The sequence below is a fragment of the Neoarius graeffei genome, chromosome 21 (genome assembly GCF_027579695.1).
Source record: "Neoarius graeffei isolate fNeoGra1 chromosome 21, fNeoGra1.pri, whole genome shotgun sequence".
In the NCBI taxonomy this organism is placed as follows: Eukaryota; Metazoa; Chordata; class Actinopteri; order Siluriformes; family Ariidae; genus Neoarius; species Neoarius graeffei.
The window spans coordinates 34,982,304-35,009,396 of record NC_083589.1 but is presented as its reverse complement, the minus strand read 5'-3'; the positions used below and the strand labels follow the sequence as shown (position 1 = coordinate 35,009,396).

Sequence of the window (27,093 nt, the reverse complement as noted above, 5' to 3'; positions counted from 1 at the left end):
GAAGCTAGAGAAGGAATCTGTGTCAAAGAAACAGTCCAAGTCATTATGCCGTTTTTCAAATTGGATCACAGAATGCCAAGCAGATATCCATATGTGCAAAAAGGGAAGCTGGGATAAAAAGTCCTCTTTGTTAGTGCCACCTACTTTCTGAGATGCTACATGTTCATAGACGTTCTAGAGTTCCTGAGGAAGAGAGCAATAGCAGATGTAAAGAGGTCCAGACAACTATGTGATTGGCTAAAAGCAGGAGAATTAAGGGTATTTTCTGACATGTTGAGCAATAACAAGGTCTGATCAAAGTTCCCATTTTAAAAGTGCACAGTCTGGACCACATACAGAGTTTGAGGAAAAAAAAATATTGCAGTTAAAATTTTTTCTATTTTTTTTCTTATTTTGGCACATATATCACCCATCAGTTTAGTGCTTGCACATACACACAACAGGTTTTACAGTAAGTTAATAAAAGACTAAAATAATGAGATCTAGCTCAGAGACAGGATGCCATTATGGAATTAGGCTGTTTTTAGTGTATTGAGCTTAATTAATTTTCTCATTTAGCTCGAAAAATACCAGAGAAATCCTTCTTCTAATGACTGGGATAACCTGTCAGAGTCCAAAGTGGCAAATAAATATTTGAAAACTACATTTTGTTTTTCAAAATCTGCTCAAGTAATATTTCTTTTCACTTGATTATTATTTCACATATCTGCAAAGTTAATAAAGTACATACTTCTTTCATTTTTAAATTCATTTACCTTAAATATATGTATTTATACAGTATATGTATTTTTCTTCTTATTTCTATTATATTTCTCTGTATGTTTACATATATACACAAATGGTAAGCACATGAAAATCATCGATATATTTTTTCCAAGTTATTGATTTATTTTCTTATCTCTACACTATATTTCGAGATCCACTCAGGGTCCTTTGCAGGGTTAAGCGGGGGTCGGGGGGGATGTACTGATGAGGATGGTTGTAGGGTGGAGGAGGCGGAGGTAGCGGCGGCTGAGACCCATCTTTTTCCCGCTGTGCTCTGCCCCCGTCAAGTGAAGAGATAAGCTGGTGGGTGGGGCTCTGACTGAGGAGGGCCTCGACACGCCCGTGACTGCCTTTGTCCAGCACAATGACCTTGACAATCTGCTGGCACTGGATGAGCGTGTCGGGCCGCTGGTGGGGGTACGAGGGCACAGGGCTGGCACACGGTGCCTGGCACAGCTCCCCCCGCTGGTTAAGAAGGGCGGCGCTCTCTGGGGTTGGCACTGCACTGAGCTGGTACGTCTGAAGCCTGTTGTGAATTGACACCTAGTTTAGAAAACAGCCAGAGACAGCATCACATGTTATAAGACTGTCCTCCTTCTACGGCCGTTAGCCCTCTGGTGAAAAACACATCACAACAGACATGCGTGGGGGTGGGACTCGGGGTGTGGGACATCTCCTTAGAGTGAGACGGGAAGTGGAGGTCTGAACTCAGGCCATCATTTAGAGGTGGAAGGGTTGTGAGGGTGTGTCGGTGTGCATGTGGCTGTATGAAATGCTGGTGGTTAAGAAGACACTGAGGGCCCTTGTGTCTCCCTTGGCAACCACACCAACATCACAGGGTCAGGGGTCATGTGGAACGTACATCTACATGGTGGGGTGAGGGACAGAGTGGGGTAAAAAAAGGAGGTCAAACACAGGAAAAGGGGCAAGTGAAGGGAACAAACATCTATGTCACAGGAGACACATGTCCAAATGCATGCCTTCATTTCACAGTTCAGTTATAACACCCACTATGTCTCCAACAAACAATAAGCTTCACCACACCTGACTACACGTTTCAGCTTATTAGCGTTACCCATCTCTATCCCTAAGTATCACCTGCAAAATTTGTACAAATTACAGAAACTGCAGTTCTCAAAGGTCAGAAAGTGCAACTGCTACCCTGTCACACAGCCACAAACAAACTATCACAAACCAAAAAATTAAACATTGTTAAAAAAGAAAATGTTCCACCAAATGGGCAATCTGAGTATGAAAGCAAGAGATTCACTTAAGCTACATTTTCTGTAATGAATGCTTAACAATTTTATCCTTGTTTTTTTTCCCTTCTCCTGGCTACACAGCAGTTGGAAAAGCTCCTAGCATGGCTGATCAAAGTGTGTGTGCTTGCCACATCACAGGAATCTTCTGCACCATGATCACAATCCATTACAAATTATACTTATGATGAGTTTGTTCCTGCAATGTAAGTACAAGAAGCATCTTTTCAGCATCATGTTCACAATTTACCTCAAATGTCACACAGTATACTGTATTTGTTTTATAGATATCATGTGTTCCTTCTTCATAAGTGAGCAGAAGAGGAGCCACGTACAGTACTCTTTGCATGTTTGATAACAAACGATTATAAATGAACTCGATGGCATTATTTAAAGGGGAACTGAAGGCAAATTTTTATTATCAAAATTCTATTTATCTCATTTTATTAAATATAGGAATGCATTTTTGATTGCTATTTTGTCACTGCTATAGCAAGTTATGAGTGTTTGAAATATGCTATGTAATATATTGGTCCATATGTCAAAGCAATGGCCATAAACGAGATTCGTTGAGACCTGTGCGAGACATCATAGGACGGAAGTAAAACGTACAGCAGAAATCAAAGTAACCAACATCTGCCAACGTTGTCAAAAGACATGCGCACCCTCTTTCAAATGCTGATGTAATCAAGCCGGAAGTTTTGTTTGTTTTGATAGCAATCAGGAATGTTTGAAAAAAGTAGGCAGTAATCGCCATTTAGACTCGTTTTTGTGCAATATTTCATTTGGAAAACAGTTTTCAAAATGGTGGCACTGACACTTCACGTTTCGAAGTCTCACGAAGATCATGCGGATAAGTGACGCCTGCCATGGACCATGCCATCTCTCTAGCCGCTTTATCCTGTTCTACAGGGTCACAGGCAAGCTGGAGCCTATCACAAGCTGACTACAGGCGAAAGGCGGGGTACACCCTGGACAAGTCGCCAGGTCATCACAGGGCTGACACATAGACAACCATTCACACTCACACCTACAGTCAATTTAGAGTCACCAGTTAACCTAACCTGCATGTCTTTGGACTGTGGGAGAAACCGGAGCACCCGGAGGAAACCCACGCAGACACGGGGAGAACATGCAAACTCCGCACAGAAAGGCCCTCGCCGGCCACGGGACTCGAACCCAGACCTTCTTGCTGTGAGGCGACAGCACTAACCACTACACCACCGTGCCTCCTGCCATGGACCAAACAAACTAAATTCAACATGGCTAAAAACTGAATAGGCCGATAAGTATAATATTTAATTGCAATTAGTTGCCAATATGAGTCACAATATAAGGTTACTAAAACAGAAAACGCAATTGAATAACACGTTAATTAAGAAATAAAGCAAGTTTAAAAATGACTTCAGTTCTCCTTTAAATTGCAATGATATCATTTTATTCATATGTTACCTGTTTATACTGCTCATAATTGAGATCCAGATAAAAGAGAGTATTTGAAAATTAATTTTGTAATTGCATTGCTGTATGATCTAAAGAGATTTCAAGTGTGCGCATGAACATAAGGATTGAATTCACATCTTGAATTCTAAATGCTACCTGAGCCCTGAGAAAACACATCACTCTGATTGGTGGTGACAGACAGTCAAGTGAATGACTGACGGTGCATTGGCCTGTCCGGAGTAGTGGAGCGATAAGGGGATTTCATGTGCAAGGAGAAAAGGTGTGGAACGTTCTCAAGATTATCTGTGCTCTCTCAGCTTGGCAGATAGGGTAAAGATCCTGAGGGGCTTGTCCTGTATTCTCTGTTTTGAGCTGACTGATGGACAGAAACTGTGCTGAACACACACACACACACACACACACACACACACACACACACACACACACACACACACAGAGTCTCTGAAAAGGCCAACATTTTCTGAAGACCAATCTTTCAGAGCACTGTCTAGCCACAATTGAATATTCATACAAAGTCCGCCGTTATACCTAATAAACTTGCAAATTATATTCATGTGCACATGTGTACACTGAATTACTAGTTGATTAGGTATATCAATCTAGTGATAAACTGGTAATCTAATAAATTGTTAATTCAGTGTACGCCAAATAGGTTTTGGATTTGATGGTAGAGGAAGATAACATGGTACATAATGAAGGATAGACATGCTCTGATCATTGGTCTTAGCATATACTGTGATACTGAACATAAACACTTCAAAATACTAACAATTCCTTTCAGGAGGTATCTTATGAGGTAAGATGCATTTATGGGCAGCATTCAGGGGTGGTGCGGTGGTGTAGTAGTTAGCACTGTTGCCTCACAGAAACAAGGTTCTGGGCTTGAGCCCAGTAGCCAATGGTAGATGCCCTTGAGCGACGCACCCAACCCACAGCTGCTCCCGGGCGTTGTAGCATAGCTGCCCACTGCTCTGGGTATGTGTGTGTGCTCATTGTTCACATGTGTGTTCACTGCTTCAGATGGGTTAAATGCAGAGAGGAATTTCACAAGTGTACAGTACGTGTGATGAATAAAGTTCTTCTTTTTTCCTGCTCATGAGATAAAGCCTATCCCATTTGGAAGGTAACGTAAATGAAATACACCTTATCTTATGACGCATTTGAAGACAACATTGCATTTGCGTCTTGGCAAAGGCAATCCCCAAGTCATTCCCATAGTTAAATTGAACTGGCTAATATCATGTGCCTGACAGTTGGTTGAAGTTTACATTTACATTTTTGGTATTTGGTAGAGGCCATTATCCAGAGCAACTTACAGTATATTATCTCATTTTTATACAGCTGATCAGCTACCATTAAACAGTGCTCCCACTAATCAGTGCTAGCAAAAAAAAACAAAAAACAAAAACCAAAAAAAACCTCCGAATAATAATAATAATAAAAATAATAAAAGCATTATTCTTTGTTTGCAATCATGTGACTTTTTGCCTCCTGTTCACTTCTGGTTTCCAAGTGACGAGCAACATTCAAAGATGGCATCCAAGCCAAGTACGTGTCCATCGTCATCTAGTGGAAAACATTCTACATCTGACTATGTTAACGGAGTAGAACCAAAAGCAAAATCGAGATATAAGGAAAAAATATATTTTTGCAATGGATTGGAGCCCTACAGCTTAAAAATGACAGACTTTTCAAGCGATTTCAACAACTTTCCAAACATACAGTTTCTGGACATTTCCAATTTTCTGGTCATCCAAACATTATTTTACACGAAGAATCAAATGAAAGCTTTCAAAAATCTTGAAGCCTTTAACTATTTAATTTGTGGCTGGGTTCATGTCGTCGGAATAAGACTTCCAAAGGACAATCATCGTCTTATTTTTGGGAGGGTGAGTAATGTAAGCCAAAGTGTAGTATGTGATTCGAGTCGGAGCTGCTGTCGGCATTTTTGCAACGACAACATACATTTTATTTCATGACATTTCAAACATAGCTCAGACTTATACACTGACATCAATGGACAACCTGAAAAATATATAAACAATCGCGTTTCAATCGAGACTGACCTACAAACTAGTTTCATCGTTTCATCAATGGTTAGTTTTATGAAATCCAAAACATAAGAAAACTCATTTAACATTAGAAGTTTTGATTTTAGATACATAAAGTATCATGATGTGCGTACCTTTAACAGAATGATCGCTGCAAACATGAGCATGTAGACTCTCGATTCCTTTTGAACACAGTGAAAGGTTTGCGAGCCATTTTTCATGGAGACTTTTTGAGATATTTTTCATTCTTTCACCCTTGTGAAAGGCAGGCAAGAGGCAGAGTCGACAGGACAGAAGGCAGATCAGGTTACCGGGGCTGGAGAGCAAACAGAGTCAGACGGAACAGAATATCTTCAGGAGTCAGATTAGTAGGAACACAGAGCAGGTTATCACGCTGAGAGTTGCAGACGATCTGACAAAGAAGCTTGGGAGAACTGAAGAGAGAAGCCCACAGGTAGGACCATGACAGAACCCCCCCTCAAGGGACGGCTCCAGAAGTCCCTAGCCACAGATCCACAAAGACGGGCGGGAGGAGGGGGAATACCGGTGGAGGGTCAGAACTCCTCTGACCGGTCAGTGTCCAAGGCCTCAGGATCTGGTTCAGAATCGGACTCGGGGACAGTAGCGGTTGGTGCATCGTCATTCCGATAAGGACCCTTAGGTCGACCCCTCCGGTTGGCCAGCTGGTCCGGATGCAGGCGATGAAAGGTGCTGAGGGTACAGTCTACGATTCTCCCAGCAGGGACCCACATCCTCTCCTCAGGACCATAGCCCTCCCAATCCACCAGGTATTGGAGGCCCCTGCCCCTGCGCCGTGACTTCAGCAGTCGCCGGACGGAGTAGACCGGGCCACCATCGATGAGACGAGGAGGAGGAGAAGGTGCAGCTGGGACCAGCGGGCTTTCGTGCACTGGCTTAATCTTAGAGATGTGGAAGGTGGGGTGCACTCTCATTGACTTGGGCAGTCGGAGCCGGACAGCAGACTGGCTGATTATCCTCTGGATCGGGAATGGTCCGACGAACCGAGGTGCCAGCTTACGAGACTCCACCTGGAGGGGCAGGTCCTTGGCTGATAACCACACCTTCTGGCCCACCCGGTAGGTGGGTGCAGGCGTCCTCTGCCTGTTGGCTCCAGTAGAGTAGCTGGTGACTGACTTGAGGAGTGCAGCGCGGGCTTGAGACCAGGTGCGGCGGCATCGGTGTGCATAGGTGAGGGCGGCTGGGCAGGTGACCTCTCCCTCCTGGCTGGGGAACAGGGGGGGTTGGTAGCCATACACGCAGTGGAATGGGGACAGCCCAGTGGCTGAGCTGGTGAGGGAGTTGTGAGAGTATTCCACCCACAGCAGGTGCTCGCACCAGGCCCTAGGGTTGTGTGATGCCATGCACTGAAGTGCCTTCTCCAACTCCTGGTTAGTCCGCTCTGACTGGCCGTTGGACTGGGGTCGGAATCCGGAGGTGAGGCTGGCGGTGGCCCCGAGTAGGTGACAGAACTCCTTCCAGAAAGAGGAGGCGAATTGCGGCCCCCGGTCCAAAACGATGTCCTTGGGCAGCCCATGGATGCGGAAGACATGCTGCAGGACGATCTGGGTAGTCTCTTTGGCCGATGGTAGTTTTGGGAGGGGAACAAAGTGTGCCATCTTGCTAAAGCGGTCCACGATGGTGAGTAGGACCGTCATCCCGTTAGAAGGGGGCAGACCCATAACAAAATCCAGGGAAATGTGGGACCAGGGTGCATTGGCACGGGCAGAGGCTGGAGCAAACCGGCAGGAGGCCGGCTGGAGGACTTATTTTGATTACAGGTAGGGCAGGCTCGGACAAAGTCTCGCACATCCCTGCTCATAGTAGGCCACCAGAACCATTGGGCGAGCAGGTGGTAGGTGCGAGTGGAACCCGGGTGGCAAGCTAGACGGGAGTCGTGACCCCATTGTATAACCTGGGATCGCAGGTCTTCAGGAACAAAGAGGTGAGTAGCGGGGCATGCACTGGGGCTGGGTTGGTCACGGAGGGCTTCCCGCACTCGTTCTTTGATGTCCCAGGTCAGAGCAGCAACGATACAGGGGTCAGGTAGGATGGGAGCCGGATCCTTGGAGGGGGCATCATCCTTCTGGAACTGGCGGGAGAGTGCGTCAGGCTTGGTGTTGTGAGATCCGGGCCGGTATGAAAGGGTGAAATTGAATCTGGTGAAAAAGAGAGCCCAGCGGGCCTGTCTGGGGTTGAGTCGTTTGGCGGTGCGGATGTATTCCAGATTCTTATGGCCTGTCCAGACCAGGAATGGGACTACGCACCCCTCCAGCCAGTGACTCCATTCCTCCAGGGCGAGCTTGACCACCAGCAGTTCCCAGTTGCCTATGTCGTAATTGCGTTCAGCCAGCGATAGCCGGTGGGAGAAGAACGCACAGGGGTGTTCGTCGAGGAAAACAAACACGAACTTGTTCAACATATATCGCAGGACATCATTCACCAGAGCCTGGAATACCGCTGGCGCGTTGGTAAGGCCAAACGGCATCACCCGGTATTCATAATGACCGGTGGGGGTGTTGAACGCGGTCTTCCACTCATCTCCCTCCCTTATCCGAACCAGGTGGTAGGCATTCCGGAGATCGAGTTTGGTGAAGACCGTGGCTCCCTGGAGCAGCTTGAAGGCGGAGGTGAGCAGTGGGAGAGGGTATCGGTTCTTGACGGTGATGTCGTTGAGACCCCTGTAATCAATGCAGGGGCGCAGGGATCCATCCTTCTTTCCCACGAAGAAGAACCCAGCGCCGGCTGGAGAGGAGGATGGACGGATGAGGCCAGCAGCCAGAGAGTCACTGATGTAGTCCTCCATCGCCTTCCTTTCCGGGGTGGTCAGATCGTTCTGTCAAAGAACGGACAGGAGAGGAGATCGAATGCACTTGAACCACAGTTTATTAATAACAGGGGAAAAGGGAGTTGGGAGAATGTGTGTGTGAAGTTCAGTGGCAGGAGGACTGAGAGGCAAGGATGGCTGGTGGGAGCATGGTGGTGATGTCTGAAGTCTCCCATCCAAGTATTGGCCAGGCCCAACCCTGCTTAACTTCTGAGATCAGACAGGATCAGGCATAGTCAGAGAGGTGTGGCTGTAGGCTGACAGCTCTTGGGTTTCAGGCAGTCTCCCAGCAAGCAGTCCCTCATCAGGCAGGAGATAGAGAGCAGGACCAGGCTGATGGAGAGGCAGGCGAGCAGCAGGGCTGGGCGAGCTGGAGATCAGGCGAAGGTATAGGAGAGGCAGGCAAGAAGCAGAGTCAACAGGACAGAAGGCAGATCAGGTTACCGGGGCTGGAGAGCAGACAGAGTCAGACGGAACAGAATATCTTCAGGAGTCAGAGTAGTAGGAACACAGAGCAGGTTATCACGCTGAGAGTTGCAGACAATCTGACAAAGAAGCTTGGGAGAACTGAAGAGAGAAACCCACAGGTAGGACCATGACACTTTTGGTATCCGATAATACCTTTTGTCTTTTTCTTGATTTGATCGGTTGAACATCCAAATACAGAGCAACAATCGGGCATATTTGGAGGCGAAACACAAGAAACTACTATAAAGTGACTGTAAACAAATACGATGCCTGCCCATCATCTGTCAATCTGAGTACATAATGAGGTGGATCACTACCGGAAGTGACATCTATGGCAAACAATTAATTAATTGTTTCTTAGCAAGCATTAGTTGCTAGCAAGGAATGCTAGTCAATTTACTATGTACAATGTATGGACAAAAGTATGTGCATACCTGAAAATGACCCCCCCGATTTGTGATCCTAAATGCCCAAGTTTTTGGAACAGGATGTTCAACAAGCACATATGAGAAATCATATAATCATATACTTTTGGCCATATAAAGTATGTTTTTATTTAAACTAAGAGGTCAATCCAGGAAACCAATGGCACATGTACAGTACAGTATGCTAAGTTACAATGTATGATCTCATTTACCATTTAATTTAAATACCCTATTGTGATAAAATCATAACTTGTGATTAAATGAAGTTTGGCAATTATGTTAAAAGGTTTTTTTTTTTTTACATAGGCTTAATGACAGATGGAACTCTGCCTGAGAATACATAATGATGTAATATAACTCAGATATGGTTATTAAAAATTTCAAGATTAAGTTTTGTATAAGTGTGACATTATTATGTAGAGCGAGTCTTCCCCAAACGACTGGTATATCCCTAATCAAACTTTTATTTTTTCTGCCTAAGCGCACGTGTGAGCGTGCACACACACACACACACACAGCTGTATCCTATTTGAAATGACTTTTTATCCTGCATAAGCTTGCAGGCTTGTGCCAAGCTAGAATACATTATCATCATTAGAGCAATTGCAGTATACTTAACATGGAGATAGTGGAATTAAAATAGCATTAACAAAGCACCACAAGCAAGACTGTTAACAACTCAAGGGAGAATGCAATATTAAAAATGACAACGATGAGAAAATGCCCTAAAAATCCACTTTGCAAACTAAAATGATCCTCGTTATTATTTCTATCCATTGTCACCCAGAAGACGATAGATTCCATTTTGAATCTGGCTCCTTTCATGTTTCACTCCTGCTGTCATCTCAGGGAGTTTTTTCTCACCACTGTCGCCACTGGCTAACTCATTACGGATCTAAATTTGAATTCAGATTTCTGTAAAGCTGCTTTGTGACAATGTCTACTGTTAAAAGTGCTATACAAATACAGCCAGATTTTAATTCAAGTGTATCATTTGCTGTTTTGCAAATGCTTTTTTTTCCTTCAAAAAACTAGGAGAGATTTATATACATGTTTATTGTGTAAGGGAAGTCACAGCCTAATGGTTAGAGATGCAGCTTTGGGACCAAAAGGTTGTTGGTTTGATTCCCTGGACCAGCAGGAATGTCTGAAGTGCCTTTGAGCAAGGCACCTAACCCCTATAACTGCTTCCCAGGCTGTTCTGGGTATGTTGTCCATCGCTCTGGATAAGAGCGTCTGCTAAATGCCTGTAATGTAAGACAACACAATATAACTGCTATGAACGAGACCGTCAATGACAGCGTAGCTCACTCTGGCCCTGTCTCGTCCAGAAGGAATGATCTAAAGTGGGCCACCTTGCACAATAAATGTTGCAAGCTATATACACGATATAGAAGCTATATACACCCTAGGAATACTGAACTATTTGCCAGAAAGAGTCCAAAATGGCGAGGAATTGACAGAGAAGAAGTGATTTTTGTTGAACTGCTCATTAAGGCTTAATTAGTCCATAACATCATGAATAATTATAAATAAGCAAATCTGGGTAGAAGTTGTATGCACCCTAGGTACCTCTACCTTCATGCCAAAAAGAATAAAAATCGGTGAAGAACTGAGAGAGAAGAAGCAATTTTCGTGAAATGTAGACAATGCTGGGCGGACGCTGGACGGATGACGGACAACACATGATGGCATACAACACATGATCTGGCACCTGTCGGCCAGATGAGCTAATAATCATGATTCTAATTTTGCCTTCTATCTATATTGTTTTATCCATCTGTTCTTGTAGTTTTAACGTATTAGCTATTGCTTCTATCCACTCTGTAGTTACTGTGTAGTGGTTAGCACTGTCGCCTCACAGAAAGAAGGTTCCAGGTTTGAACCCCATGGCCAACAGGGGCCTTTCTGTGTGGAGTTTCCATGTTCTCTCCGTGTCTGTGTGGGTTTCCTCCGGGTGCTCCGGTTTCCCCCACAGTCCAAAGACATGTGGTTGGGTTAACATGAGGCAGCCATGGCCTGAGGTTGGGCTGAAGTGCCCTTGAGCAAGGCACCTAACCCATAACTGCTCCCCAGGCACTGTTCGCATAGCTGCCCATTGCTCTGGGTATGTGTATGTGCTCATTGCTCACTTGTGTGTGCATGTGTGTGTTCACTGCTTCAGATGGGTTAAATGCAGAGGTTAAATTTCACTGTGTGCTTAAGTCTGTGCTTGAGTGTACATGTGACAAATAAAAGGCTTATTGGCATCTTCTTCTTCTGTTGGATGAGAGTATGTTTTCGCCTCTGTCTGTTCCCAATGTAACTCAAAAAGTAGTGAATGGATTTTAATGAAATTTGGTGTACAGCTTCAGTATTATCCTAGGTTCAAGCAACTTGATTTTGATGTTGATAATACGTGGCTTGGCAAAGTATACACTCTAACAAGTGCCCTTGTAGTTTACTATGATTTTACCATGGCTCCTTATATGATCTTTATGCAATCTTACCATGATTTTACTTTGGTTCTTCATGGTAGCTATGTTTAAGACCAACACTTCAATTCAGATTTTCTAGGAAAATAATCAACAACAAGGTGGCATAATTCAGCTCAACATGGATCAGAGTTACTGTTACCACTCCAAAGTTGATTGTTTTCCAATAACAGCATACCCTGTAGTGTTTTATTCTTTTTATGCCACAATGATTTGTCAGCACTTGCATTTATTTATTTATTTATTTATTTATTTATTTATTAAGGATGCACACTTTTTTATCAATTTATAGTTACGTTTCATGTTATGGAACATCCATGAAACAAGTTAGTTCACGACAATAAATATTCATCCTCTCACCAGCATCTGTTATTTCTCTCACTTGTTAAGACAAAAAAAAGTGTAGCTTGAAGATCTTCCCATCTGACAAAAGACAAAGGAAGAGGTTTACCTCTAACTGTTACAAAGTACTGACACTGGAGACTCCTTCCAAAATGCTAAATAAATATAACACACATTTTAACATCAGTTTATGTGAAGCGTTCACCAGTAAAATATCCATGCAAGGATAACATATTAAAATGAGCCAATTAATGTGTATATCTGTAATTTTCCTTGCAGTCAGAGCCAATGTCAAAACCATGCTGTTATAGAAAATTAATCTGCTAAGTACCTTCTGACCAATCAGTGTTGCGGTATTTAAGCATCATATTGCAACTCTTCTACTATGAAATGCTTTGATAAATATACTAGTTGACAATTTCATTACCACTGTTTTATTATGGTAATTATGTGACATGCTGTGTTAGAATTAGTAGTATAGTTAAAAAAAAAAGATTATCATATTATTATGGTCCCTTTAATTTTCTGCAGGGGTAATATCTGTACTGGTTGGCTTGGCTCCTGATGTCTCTCTTAGATTCCATCTCTCTCTCTCTCTCTCTCACACACACACACACACACACACACACACACACACACACACACACACACACACACACACACACACACAGTCTCTAGGAAGCTGCTAGCTTTTCTGCTGACCCCCCTTCTGTGTTGCAATGTGCTCTGACAGCACCATGTCCCTCTGGGGAGGTTTGGCATTTACACACCACCCAGCTCACACCATCACTTTGATACTTTGATCTCAGCAAAAACCTGACATGCCAGGGCCAGAGTCGGATGTCCGCAGTGCCACTTAACCAAATCCTAGCCTGGCAGCACACATCTGAGGCAACTTGTTCCACCTCGCCAACCTCAGCGTGTGTGATCAGAATGAAGTATTTAACGCATGGTAATTACTTTTATCCTCGGAGCCTGTCCAGATAGGAGCAGTCATTAATCAAAGCCGCAGTGAAAAGGTGCAGGGTACTTAAACATTCATCCAGTGTTACAGTGACTTGGTGTGGATTTGCTCATGTATCCCTGTTCCAACCCCCCCCCCCACACACACACACAGAGTCAAGTAAAGTTAAGATCTCGCTTTAAATGCACAGCCCTTTGGGTAATGTAGTTTAAATAAGGCTTGTTTTTAAAGAGGGATGCTTAATATTTCCACTGAGATGTTGAAGATGAGATTGTGACTGCTCATATTAATGTTAGTGTTAGCGTGCATGCTAATTTGAATGTTGGAATGTGAGCACCACGCACCAACATGCGCTCTCTTTGTCTCACTCTGTCTTTGCACTTTCTTTCTTCTACTCGCTCATTCCATTATAATTTCAAGCCTTAAAATTTGTAATTCATAAACGATAATCCTACTTGCATACATTGTCTGGTTCAAAGCAATGCCACAAACAGACAGAAAGCTCACTTACAAAATCTGCATAACAACCGGCACATTCTTCCTTTTCTCTAGTGCTTACATGACTCAATATGTCAAGTTGACACCAAAAGACACTATTTTGGGCTTCACATCCTCATCCTAAACATAACCAGCTTCCTTCATCCAAGCTGCCAAATAAACCCACTAAAAGATCTAAGCATGGAGTATGTATGAGTTTGACCTCCATTGGACTGCTGTGGACTTTGACTCTGGATAATTTGGTCTGATATGTCTTGAGGGACAGTGGATGGTCTGAAGGATTATGGGGGCATGGCACTTTTGACCAATTGGGATACAGCCCGTGGCTGTTGTGCCCTAGTTACTAAATGCAATAAACTGCTCACTAAGTGCAAATCATCCTGAACTTTACTGATCTTCTGTATAAAAACACTGTGCACAGGACTTACCTGCAAAGACAGTGGTTACTTACCTCTACTGCACTGTGTCCACTCTGCGCTGTCTCCACTTCATTTTTGCCTGAGCAGCAAAAAGAATCACAATTTAGATGGATGTCAAGGAATTATGTATCTGTAATGAATGGTGGTCTGTAGTAAGTGTAGAATTTGCTTTCTCTGTGGCTACCATTCTGATGATCAGATCAAGTAAGTCACATATGTCACACAGGGACATCAGTATATAGGGTTTCAAAAAGATTGATGTAGCATAAAGCAATGCCATAATGTATCCTGGTGCAGCGAGTAGCACAGGCACCCCACAGCTCCCTGGTTCAATCCTGAACTCAGCCAACTATGTGGAAAGTTGAGCAACTATTTGTGCAGAGTTCAGAATTCCCCAGTTTCCTTCCACTTCCAAAAACAAGCCAGCAGGTCGACTCTAAATTGCCTGTAGGTGTGAATGTGTGTGCGCACAATGTCTTATGATGGATTGGGAGCCCAACTAAGGAGTATTCCTGCCTTGAGCCCAGTGTTCCCGCATAGGTTCCAGATCAACTGTGACCAAATTGATGACTAAAGATAAATGAATAAATCAATTCTCAAATATGTACTGTATTAACACTATATGGCCAAAAGTCTGTGGGCATTTGACCATCATATCTAAACTCCAAACTGTTGCCACAAAGTTGGAAGCACATTTTGTACAGCATGTCTCTGTACATGTAAGACTAAGGGCCCGTTTACACGAGGACGCTGTCGGGTAAAAACGACTAAATATTTTATCGGAAGTGCCTTTCGTCTACACGGGGACGGCGTTTCCGAGGCTGAAAAACGGAAAAAATTGAAAACGCCTTCCAGAATGGATAAGTTAAAAACAGCCCCCGTTGCATATCCGTCTAAACTAAAGAGATCTTGCAGTCACGTGACCGGAAAGTACACAACCGCCATCTTGTCGGTCAAAAACACAGCTGAATACTGCTGCACTCGTGTACAGAATGGATCAATTTCAACCGACGGACTACACGGCTCATTTTTCTAATGAACAGATAACTAGATATATGTCTAAAATAAACGATCTACAGATTAGTGACCCTTATGGCTTACCGGACAGAGTTTTCACGACCGGATTTTGAACTGCCAGCGGAATACCCAGACGTGTATAATTACCTCATTAACTTTCCCTCGCTGTTCAGTGGTGAAGCACTGCGTGCCTATAAATCTCTGGACAGTTATCTTTACAGAAATTCAGGATTTGTCAGCGAGTCAGATGTGGCATCTTGTAAACAAGAATCCTCATTGGATGGGTAAGTCACTTAAGTATTGAGTATAGCACTGACCAGCCGATTATAGAATAGAATAGAATAAGGTAATTCCAGCTGTAATTCCAAATCGTCCGTCTTGTTTACATGGATCTAGCGTTGGAGAGGTAGAGGCTTAGCAGTGGAGGTTTGATTGGCTGTTTTCTGAGCTTAGTCAACAGGCCGGCTCTGCCTGCAGCCTCGCTTTTGCTTCCGCTCCCGGCGCCTCCTCCTTCGCTTTGCTTCTGATAACAATCCACGGAGACCCCGCTGGTCTCGCTATCTCGTCCGGAATGTTGTGCATGCGATGGAAATCCCTACAAACCATCATTTTCTGCTGGAAACCAATGTCCAGTAAGTCCATACGGTTGTAGTGGATACTGAAGTCCGGTACAGACGAACAACACGCAAAAATACACACAAAAAACATAAAAAACGTGCACAGGTAGGGAGAGCTTGTAGCTGCAGCCGTTGTAGTAGAATTGTATATAGTAGGGTTTTCCAGAAGAAAAGGTAGAAGTAAAAGCAGAAGTAGAACCAGAAGTAGAAGTAGAAGGCAGAATATGGCGTTTGACTGACAAGATGGCGTCTGTCACAATCTGGATCGGCTGTGACGTCACATGCAAGTGCTCCATACGCGAAACTCTGCTTGGATCTGCTCACGTCGGGTACGCGTTTACGTCATACATATGTCATATACTGTACATGCCAGCCCGGGAAGTAAGAAAGTAAGTAAAAAAGTAAGAGCATGTCTGATTACATCGATCCAACGGACCTTCAAGCTGCTCTAGCAGCTTTAATAAACGTCCAGGAGTCCTTCAAACATCGATATCGAATCTGCACATATACCGTTAATGAACAGAGACGGGTATAGTATGCTCTTACTTTTTTACTTACTTTCTTACTTACCATAGCCAGAGTAGTCAAAGTTTTCGCGGCGCAGATGTGCAGATCAGACAAGACGGAAGACGTTGCGCATGCGTGCAGACATAGCGGAGGTCTTTCACAGCACCACCTAGCCGCCTGGCATGCACATCCAATTGAATTCCGCACATTTATGCGTCACCGTATAGACACAGATTTCCTCCTTGAAAACGGTCGTGTAGACGCGGAAAAAAGTGAGAACGAAAACGGACTTTTGCATTTTTGTTTCAGACCATCCCCGTGTAAAGTGGGCCTAATATTTCATTCCACTTGAACCAAAAGATGCAAACTTATTCCAGCATGGCGATACCCTGTGCACAAAACGAGCCCCAAAAAGACATTCTGCCAAGGCTGGATTGGAAGAACTTGAGTGGCCTGTACCTGACCTCAACTCCACTGAGCACCTCTGGGATGAACTGGAAAGCCGGCAATGTGCCAGACTTCACTAATGCTGTTGTGGCTGAATGAGCACAAATCCCCACAGGCATGCTTCAAAATCTAGTGGAAAGACTTCCCAGATGAATGGAGTTTATAATAACAGTAAAGGGAGACTAAATCTGGAACGAGATGTTCAACAAGAACATAGGTGTGACTGGTCAGACGTCCACATGCTTTAGGCCATGTAGTGTACGTATATACCTTGTCTTAGATGTGTGCTACGTATGTGTATGTATGTAATGCTTGTCATTTACATGCTATAAAGAAATAGATGTAAGCCTAATAGATTCAGTTTATTATGGTCTAAATTCCAGCCATTAAATTATCTGCGATGTCCATTACACTGGAGAGAAGACAGCATTTAAAGTGGTTTAAATCTTAATCAAATAAATGGGAAATTTAGCCAACAGAACAAAAGTCACTGGTTTAATCAGTGATTATTTCAGCCCTGCTGAATGAGTGGACAATGAGCCACTTGAGACAAAAGCGATAGTGAGGCTCCTGTTCGTTCAATGCCATGACAGATATTTACCTCAAATTATCACACGAGAGAGACTGATGTCAACGATGCTCATAATAAGAGTGATTGCTCATTTCCATCACAAAACTTATACTTTTGATAAAGTTTCACTTATGTTATTTCTCCATGAATAGCTCAGATTACAAATGTAGAAGATAGGTTACCTTGCTATAGCCTGTCACTCCAGAACAACAACTCACGACTGCAGAGTTATCAAGGACTGTATCTATAATGAATGTGAATAATCTATATAGGTCAGTCTGTAGGCTATAAATGGAGGCTGGTATGAAGGTAGACTTTATTTTCATGGTCACACAGTGTATTTTTTTCTTTTATATATTGTTTATCACATTTATTTATTCTATGAAAATCAGAAAACTGTAGTGGCCTTTAGGTAACAATTGTGTTAACTGTGTTGATGTGAATTAAATCTTTAAAAGAAATTTTCTCCTGTACTTTTTTGGGGGTAACCAGATTTTTTTTTTCCAAAAATTTTTTTCTGTAGTTTTCAAAACTATTTGTACAATTCTGTTTCCAAAAAAGTTGGGACACAGAATATAAATTAAAACAGAATGTGAAAATTTGCAAATCATGGAAATCCTATATTTCATTGAAAATAGTACAAAGACAACATATCAAATGTTGAAACAGAGAATTTTTTTTTTTTTTTAGAAAAATATGCTCATTTTGAATTTAGTGCCAGCATCATGTTTCAAAAAAGTTGGGACAGGGCAACAAAAGACTGGAAAAGTTGTGCAAGGCTAACAAAAATAAACCCCTGATGGAACATCTCACAACTAATTAGGTTAATTGGCAACAGGTCAGGAACATGACTGGGTATAAAAAGAGCATCCCAGAGAGGCTGAGCCTCTCAGAAGTAAAGATGGTGAGGGGTTCACTGCTCTGTGAAAGACTGTGTGGAAAAATAGTGCAACAATTTTAGAATAACGTTCCTCAATGTAAAATTGCAAAGAATTTGAGGATCACATCATCTACGGTAGATAATATCATTAAAAGATTCAGAGAATGCAAGAGACAAGGCTGAAAACCGACAGTGGATGCCTGTGATCTCCAGGCCCTCAGGCGACACTGCATTAAAATCAGACATGATTCTGTAGTGGAAATTACTGAATGGGCTCAGGAACACTTCAGAAAAAAACATAATCTGTGAAAACAGTTGGTTGCTGCATCCAAACACGCAAGTTAAAATTCTAAATTGCAAAGAAGAAACCACCTACAGAGGTATGCAAAAGTTTGGGCACGCCTGGTCAAAATTGCTGTTACTGTGAACAGTTAAGTAAGTTGAAGATGAAATGATCTCCAAAAGGCATAAAGTTAAAGATGACTCATTCCCTTAATATTTTAAGCAAAAACAATTTTTTATTTTCATGTTTTACATTGTCTAAATGACAAAAAAGGAAAAGGGCCCGAAGCAAAAGTTTGGGCACCCTGCATGGTTAGTACCTAGTAACACCCCCTTTGGCAAGCATCACAGCTTGTAAACACTTTTTGTAGCCAGCTAATAATCTTTCAGTTCTTACAAGTTTCTTGGGCTGTCTTGCATGCACTGCTCTTTTGAGATCTATCCACAGATTTTCAATGATGTTTAGGTCAGGGTACTGTGAGGGCCATGGCAAAACCTTCAGCTTGTACCTCTTGAGGTATTCCATTGTAGATTTTGAGGTGTGTTTTGGATCATCGTCTTATTGTAGGATCCATCCTCTTTTTAACTTCAACTTTTTTACAGATGGTGTGATGTTTGCTTCCAGAATTTGCTGGTATTTATTCGAATCCATGCTTCCCTCGACCAATGAAATGTGCCCTGTGCCACTGGCAGCAACACAACCCCAAAGCATGATCGATTCACACCCGTGCTTCAGAGTTGGAGAGGTGTTCTTTTCCTGGAATTCAGCACCCTTTTTTCTCCAAACATACCTTTGCATATTGTGGCTAAAAAGTTCTATTTTGATTTCATCAGTCCACAGGACTTGTTTCCAAAATGCATCGGGCTTATTTAGATGTTCATTTGCAAACTTCAGATGCTGAATTTTGTGGCTAGGACACAGGAAAGGTTTTCTTCTGATGACTCTCCCATGAAGGTCATATTTTTTCAGGTGTCGCTGCATAGTAGAACAGTGCACCACCACTCCAGGGTCTGCTAAATCCTTCTGAAGGTCTTTTGCAGTCAAACAGGGGTTTTTATTTGCCTTTCTAGCAATCCAACGAGCAGTTCTTTCAGAATGTTTTCTTCATCTTCCAGACCTCACCTTGATCTCCACTGTTTCTGTTAACTGCCATTTCTTAATAACATTACAATCTGAGGAAACAGCTACCTGAAAACACTTTGCTTTTCTTGTAGCCTTCTCCTGCTCAGGTGCGGTTTTAAGGGGTAGCAAAAGATGGCAGTTGCCACTGTAAAAATATGTCTTGCCACCCCAGTTGCCCCCCTAGTTTAAAAAGAATTATTTATTAAAACACATTTTTGAAATTCAATTATCTATCTACAGAGATACTAAGCTCTCATCTGATCTCTACCTACTGTTATTTCCGTTATTTCACACCCCACCCCACCCCTGGAATTTTGAAATGGTTTACCCAGAGAGAGACGTTCTGTTAGCATTACTAGCAGGTCAGCCTAGCTCGCGTTTTCGCCTGTGTGCTATTCAGTTTAGTGATATACTTAATTTGTTTCTTTTAGTTTTACGGAAATCGAAGATGAACACATCTGTATAAGTTTGAAGTCTTCAGTAAAGATCCACAACCTAAACCATTCCCTATCTGTCTATTTTTTGATCCATCGCTAGGGCAGAATAGTTCCATTCATTGTTTGGGTCAGAAAAGATGGTTTAGATGCAGGAGTGAAAGTAAGCCGGTCCTGGCCGGTCCGGCGTACCACTAAAAGATTTGGCCGTACCGGAAAGAAAAATATACTGTCTCTGAAAAAAAAAAAAGCACTTTCAGCATAACACCACACCTGCTAATGTCAATTTACCAAAAGCAACACGTTTTCCTCAATATACATTGCATATAACTCGTTCTGACCTGTCTCTGAATTATGTCTGAAGTGAATTCCTTCCGTGTTTCACTCGACAGAAAACGTGCGAGATAGTGCGCGTAGCCCACTGCTTAACCATCTTGTGCCAACATGCGCAGCTGGTATCCAAAGTGTTTTAGTAGACAGACGTTTGTTGCAAAGTCTCCCAAATAAAAACAACATATACAGAAACATATGTTGATGTTTCAATATTCTATTATGTGTGCAGTGTTTCGCTGGACAAACAACGAGCGAGCTACAGCACGCGTACGGCTTAACCAGATCTTGTGCTATAACGTGCGCAGCTGGTAATCAAAGTAACTTTCACTTTTCTGTTCTGTTACACTGTTCTGTGTCCAATGTCCAAAATGAAAAGTTAGTTTTCAACTGTTCAGCTAAAAAAAGTTATTAAAACGATTGTGTTGTTGAAATGATGTGTTTGCAATTTATCTCATTCTCATCTCCTCTAGCCGCTTTATCCTTCTACAGGGTCGCAGGCAAGCTGGAGCCTATCCCAGCTGACTACGGGCGAAAGGCGGGGTACACCCTGGACAAGTCACCAGGTCATCACAGGGCTGACACACAGACAACCATTCACACCCACGGTCAATTTAGAGTCACCAGTTAACCTAACCTGCATGTCTTTGGACTGTGGGGGAAACCGGAGCACCCGGAGGAAACCCACGCGGACACGGGGAGAACATGCAAACTCCACACAGAAAGGCCCTCGCCGGCCCCGGGGCTCGAACCCAGGACCTTCTTGCTGTGAGGCGACAGCGCTAACCACTACACCACCGTGCTGCCCGTTTGCAATTTATTTATAATCAAAAACTGATACAGGTGGATGAAAGAGTGATAGTGTGATAAAGAAATACTATACTAGTACTACTGAGTGATAAGAAGTCCTCGTGAATGCTTGATAAGTGGACAATAATAAACAATTAGGTGTATTTTTTGGCTATGACTCAAAATAATAGTGCCGGCAAGAAATAAAAGTTACTTTCACCCCTGTTTAGATGGTTGAATCCGTTTTCCTTGATGGTACAACAGCTCAATACATATTTGACAAGATGACTTGATTGTGAGTCTTTCTTGAGCGTAAGTAAAAATGATTTCTACAATTTGCATGAACTGCTGCATCGACAACCTATGCCCCCCTCCTGGAACCTATGCCCCTCCTTTGCCACCCTAAGGAAAAATCTCTGGAGCCGCCACTGCTCCTGCTTTGTGAGTATCAATTATTTTATTATTCATAATGCGACAGAGTTGCTTAGAGGAGCCCATGGCTGTTGATTTTAGGGACAAGTTTGAGGAGTCAGAGAATTTATACAGCTTTGAAATCTGCATCATCTGACCTTTCCTAACAAAGAATTTGAACAAGCCACAGCTCAATAAGCTAATTAAGGTCTGGAACCTTGGTAAAAGTTACCTGAGAACTCACATGTATTGGGGTGCCCAAACTTTCACATGGTGTTCCTTTTCGTTTTTCACTCTCCAATTGTACAAAGCAAAAATAATACACAAATCTTGCAGAAAATGCCGCAAAGAAATGTGTCGTCTTGACCTTTATGCCTTTTGGTGATCAGTTCATCTTCTGCTCACTTAACTAGTCACAGTAACAGACATTTTCAGCAAGGGTGCCCACAATTTTGCATGCCACTGTATAAACAATATCCAGAAATGCTACTGCTTTCTCTGGGCCTGAGCTCATTTATGATGAACTGAGGCGAAGTGGAAAACTGTCCTGCAGCTTGAGGAATCAAAATTTGAAATTCTTTTTGGAAATTATTGACGTTGCGTCATCCAGGTTAAAGAGGAGGAATCTAGGCTGTATATATTCAGAATGTAATATACCAGTTTTGGAGCAGTATATTCTGCCATCCAGATGACATCTTTTTCAGGGAAGGCCTTACTTACTTCAGTAAGACAATGCCAAACTATATTCTGCACGTATTACAACTTCACAGCTTTGTAGTAAAAGAGTCCAGGTGTTAAACTGGCCTGCCTGCAGTCCAGACCCGTCTCCCATTGAAAATATTTGACATATAATGAAATGAAAAATACAACAAAGGAGACCCCAAACTGTCAAGTGGATGAAATCCTATGTCAGGCAAGAATGGGCAACCTTTCACTTTCAAAACTGCAGCACTTGGTCTCCTCAGTTCCCAAACATTTACAGGGCTGTTAAAAGTAAAGGTGATGTAAGACAGTGGTAAACATGCCCCGTCCCAACTTTTTGAATTATGTTGCTGGCATCAAATTCAAAATGACCATACTGTATACTTTAAAAAAACAAACAAACAAACAAACAAACAAACAAACAAACAAACAAAAAACCCAATAAAATTATTCAACTTCTACATTTGATATGTTGTCTTTGTAGAATTTTTAATGAAATATAGGGTTTCCATGATTTACAAATCATCACGTTCTGTTTTTATTTATATTTTATGCAGCGTCCCAAATTTTCACATGTCCCAACCTATGAAACAGGAATGTAATGGAAAATGTCAAAATTTCACCAGACTTTTCCCAAGCCAGTATAACCATTCAAATTTTTGGATACACTTGCTTATAGAAGGATTATTTCCATTTTAAGTATTTTCTACGACTCACAATGTTGGCTGTCAATTGTTAAGTTACAGTGGGGAATCCAGAATGATATTGGCAGCCATGCCAGAAATCTTGATGCAAAGACTGTTATATTTGACTTTATAATATTATATTACAAAAATATGAGGCAATTCTACAGGATGAGGGGCACCTTGTGGTTCAAATACTCTTTCCTGGTGATATTCTCTTTGAGGATGACAAAGTCCCATACATGTTGTTTTATGAACACAAGGATGAAGATACACATCAGATTTAAAACCAGATGGGACTTTCTGGAGCATCCCATATGTTCAAAAGCACTTTTCTTTGTGTTCAGTGCTTAAATTTTTACTATCCCTACTTATTTTTTTTAAACTTAAGTATACCACAGTTCTTCCTCAACAAGGCTACTTCAACTTTCCACAGTCTAATCCTATTATCCCTATGTGACATAATTATGATGATCATCAATCTGGTAGCTACAGAGTGTGATTAGCTTACCTGTGTCTGCTGATTCTCCCTGGCCCACATTATAACTTCCTGGGACACACATTATGTATGCAAACCCCCCCCCCCCCCCCCCCCCCCCCCCCCCACACACACACACACAAACAAATTTCTCTTTGCAAATCGAGGTGGATCCAGTGCATTTTGACTGGGGTGGGACTAGTGTGGGATGTCCAAAGCAAAGGAAGCAAAGCAACATTATGCCAGGAAGCCAGTTTAGGTGATGCAATTTCATTTGCCTCTCATGGTATGAGATCCCAGTAAAATTGTGGATGAAGAACAATAACTTATTATTCATGTCAGATTATATGAGTACAAATAGGCATTGCTGCCACACCAGGAAAAAAAAAAATCACTATCATGTTATAGGATGAAAAGTTTATTTTTTTATAACCAAATGTTTTCCATGTTATAACAAGATAAACTTTTCTTGTTATAATAATACACTATTTATCTTGTTATAACATGATAAATATTGCTATAACATAAAACATTTCCTGTTATAACAAGATAATTTATATTGTTAGGCTATAAGGTGAAACTCATGTTTGAATGGAGAACGGATAAATTGAGGAATATGACTCATTTACACGATTTTTTTTTTTTAAGTTCTACTTCATGCTTGGATTGAGACATGATCAGATTCTGTGGTATTCACGGTGGGTGATATTGTAATAATATCTCCTTATAACATGAAACATTTCAAGTTATAACAAGATAAATAGCATAAGGCTATAACATGAAAAAATTCTTGTTATAATGTGATGTTTGTATCTTGCAATAATGTGAAAATATCTTGTTAAAACATGAAAACCATCTTGCTATCACAATAAACTTTTCACATTATAACATGATACTGATTTATTTTTATTTTTCTGGTGTGGCAGCAATATGCTTCCATATATGATGAAGATCCTCTCATGAAAGGAAATTCCTATCTTCTGCTTATATCATCAGTCAATCAATGCGATCTGAGATTGTGCGGAAAATGGGATTGCATAAACAGAAACATTCTTCAAAGTGAGCCTGAGGTAAGATGCATAATTAGCATGTTTTCATTTCAGCATTGCCACAACTGTATTTCCAGTTGCCCAGTGAGTTTTGCATATTCCGACGTCATCCTCCTATTGGCGGCTTTTAGATGCGTATCATATGTCATGCTTATTTAAATACAAGAGATTTAAGTAAAGGTTTTTGACACTCCTGGAACTTGACTCAGAACAGTCATTGTCTGTCTTTGACTAAAATGCCACTAAGTCAGCCACCTGTGAGTGCATTATACATTATATAAGACCACAGAACACTCAACTCACCAAAGAATTCTTTCATGGTGTGCATTTTTTGTCTGCAAAAGCAAAATCACACTGAAACTTGGACAGAAAAATCATAAATGCCAAACTATGGAATAAACTAGCTGCTTATTCATCATTAGAATTATAAAGGCTCAATGTTACAGAGTCAGCTGAAGAAAAATAACCAACAACCAGAAGGCCACATGTGCCCAGATAATGTGGAAATACACATACTGCACTGTAAAAAATGATTTGTTGTTTTAAATTAAAAAAGTTAGTGCAAGGGTTGCCTTAAGGGCTGCCTTAAAATTTTGAGTTCACTGAAATTAATATAGTAAGTTCACAACAATTTAACTTACTATGTGAATTCCAGTGAACTCAAAATTTTAAGTCAGCCCTTGCACTAACTTTTTTAAGTTAAAACAACAAATTTTTTTTTTACAGTGTGTACAGAACCTCAGGGTATTCTTTTTTTAAAGATTTTTGGGGGGGCTTTTTTCACCTTTATTGGATAGGACAGTGTAGAGACAGGAAATGAGCAGGAGAGAGAGATGGGGAGGGATCGGGAAATTACCTCGGGTCGGAATCGAACCCGGATTTATGGTATGGCGCCTTATCCACCTGAGCCACGACGCCCCCAACCTCAGGGTATTCTTTAGGGTTGTATTTGGTCCAAATTTTTATGCTGCTTTTAAGTTTTAGCTTTAGGAAATATCCTAATGCCAAGAGATGATCTGCCTGGGTACCAGACAGACTCTTATATGTGTATCCTTACTCTGACAGATGTTGCCACCTTGCACATTACAAGATAACTTCATTTTTCCAGAACGACCCACCTCATCAAACAGCAACCAGACAATAAGTGGCCCTAAAGCACTCTTAGAGAATCAACCAAACAATAAAACATGCTATCAAACCCTGTTTCAGCAGATTGACAAATTTTTAAAACACAATCCCTATGATGAAAGAGGCTTATGGCAGATCAAACGCAGGACTGTATAGATAAAACCCATATGAATTAACTAACTGATAGCAGTATTAATGTGACATATTGTAGCCTGATTATTTTATTTTACTAGGATCTTTTACTGCATAAATCTAGTGAACCAACCTACCGTAGTACATACAGTATTGTGCAAAAGTCTTAGGCACCCTATTTTTTTCCATACAAACTTTGTTATAGATTTCTATTTTATGACTTCTACATTATTGAGTCAGTACAAAAACATTTTAGAGTCCAAACGTTCATATTTTTTCCAGCACAAAATTAAATGTTGCAGGGAAAAAAAAAAAAGTTTGTATCTGAGCAGCATATTACATAAGAGAGCACTTTTCAGATTAAAAAAGAAAAAATAATGAAGGCTACCGGGTTTTGGTGCAAAATTAAGATGCGAGTGTGATAGTCAAAGTGTCCAGAAGAACTGTGGGTGGTTCTGCAAGATGCTCAGTAAAACCTACAGCTCATTTCTGCATAAAATTGCACTCACTGGACCTGAGACTACTGTTTATTTTTATTTTTTAAAGGAAAGGGTCGTCTCACACCAAATATTGACTTTGTTTCATGTATTATGGCTTACTGCTGTTTATAGTATTTATTTTAATGTTGAAACATTTAATTTCATTATTTTTAAGCCATTTTTGGTTGACAGCATTTCTTTACATGTGCTTAAGACTCTTGCACAGGACTGTATATATCACAAAACTCTGTTTACTCTGTCTGTAATGTTAACTGTAATTGGTATTAGTACTTAATTTGTCTTTCCCTAATGTGCAATTATTGGTACTCACATACGTCACTTTCTCCAGTGTGCAATACTGGTGCTTGCGCTACCCCAGCACACGCACACACACACACACACACACACACACACACACACACACACACACACACACACACACACTTCCCCCTTAGATAATGCATGCATATGCCTGCCCTTAGATATGACTTTTAATTATTTCTATTTCAACTTTATTTCTATTTTATATTGCTATACTTTTAAACTTCTGTAGAACTCCAATGCTGAGAGACTTGTTTCTGTTTCTTCTCTTGTCCAACGCATTTCACTGTAATGTTAACCCTGTGTTAACATACATATGGTAAATAAAACTGAACTGAACTGAACAGGGGTGGGTTTCCCAAAAGTATCGTAGCACAAAGATCATCGTTAAATGGTAGAGCGAGCATCACAATGAACGCTCTATCTCCTAGTTAAGATGCTCTTAGCGTTAAGAGGCTTTTGGGAAACTCACCCTGAACTGAGATCTTTTTGTAGCTGTGCGTCAAAACTTTGCTGCCGCGTCATTAAACCCTGCATTTGTGAAAAGTGCGCCATAAAGATTGCCAGATCTTTTCTCACAAGTACAGGTAGGTTGTTCTTAATCTGGAAACACATAATATTGTGCTGATATGTAATGTGGTTTAAATGTGACCACAGTTTAAGGTAATTTGTCGTCAACTGATCAGATTTTAAAGCATGGTTGGATTGAACAGTCATTTTAATCTGGCAACCCTCATAT

The 27,093-nt window shown here is 41.5% G+C and overlaps 1 protein-coding gene across 1 annotated transcript in view; it reads right to left on the bottom strand.

Annotated features, from left to right (window-relative positions):
- Window positions 1–900: 900 nt before the first annotated feature.
- The window catches only part of iqsec3a (IQ motif and Sec7 domain ArfGEF 3a), a 280,778-nt gene continuing 254,585 nt past the window's right edge, over window positions 901–27,093 (bottom strand). Inside the window, exons 14-15 of the mRNA XM_060903524.1 lie at window positions 14,007–14,053; window positions 901–1,308 (exon numbers count right to left, since the gene is read on the bottom strand). Coding sequence (XP_060759507.1) covers window positions 901–1,308; window positions 14,007–14,053 — 455 coding nt within the window. The remainder of the gene's footprint in view (window positions 1,309–14,006; window positions 14,054–27,093) is intronic.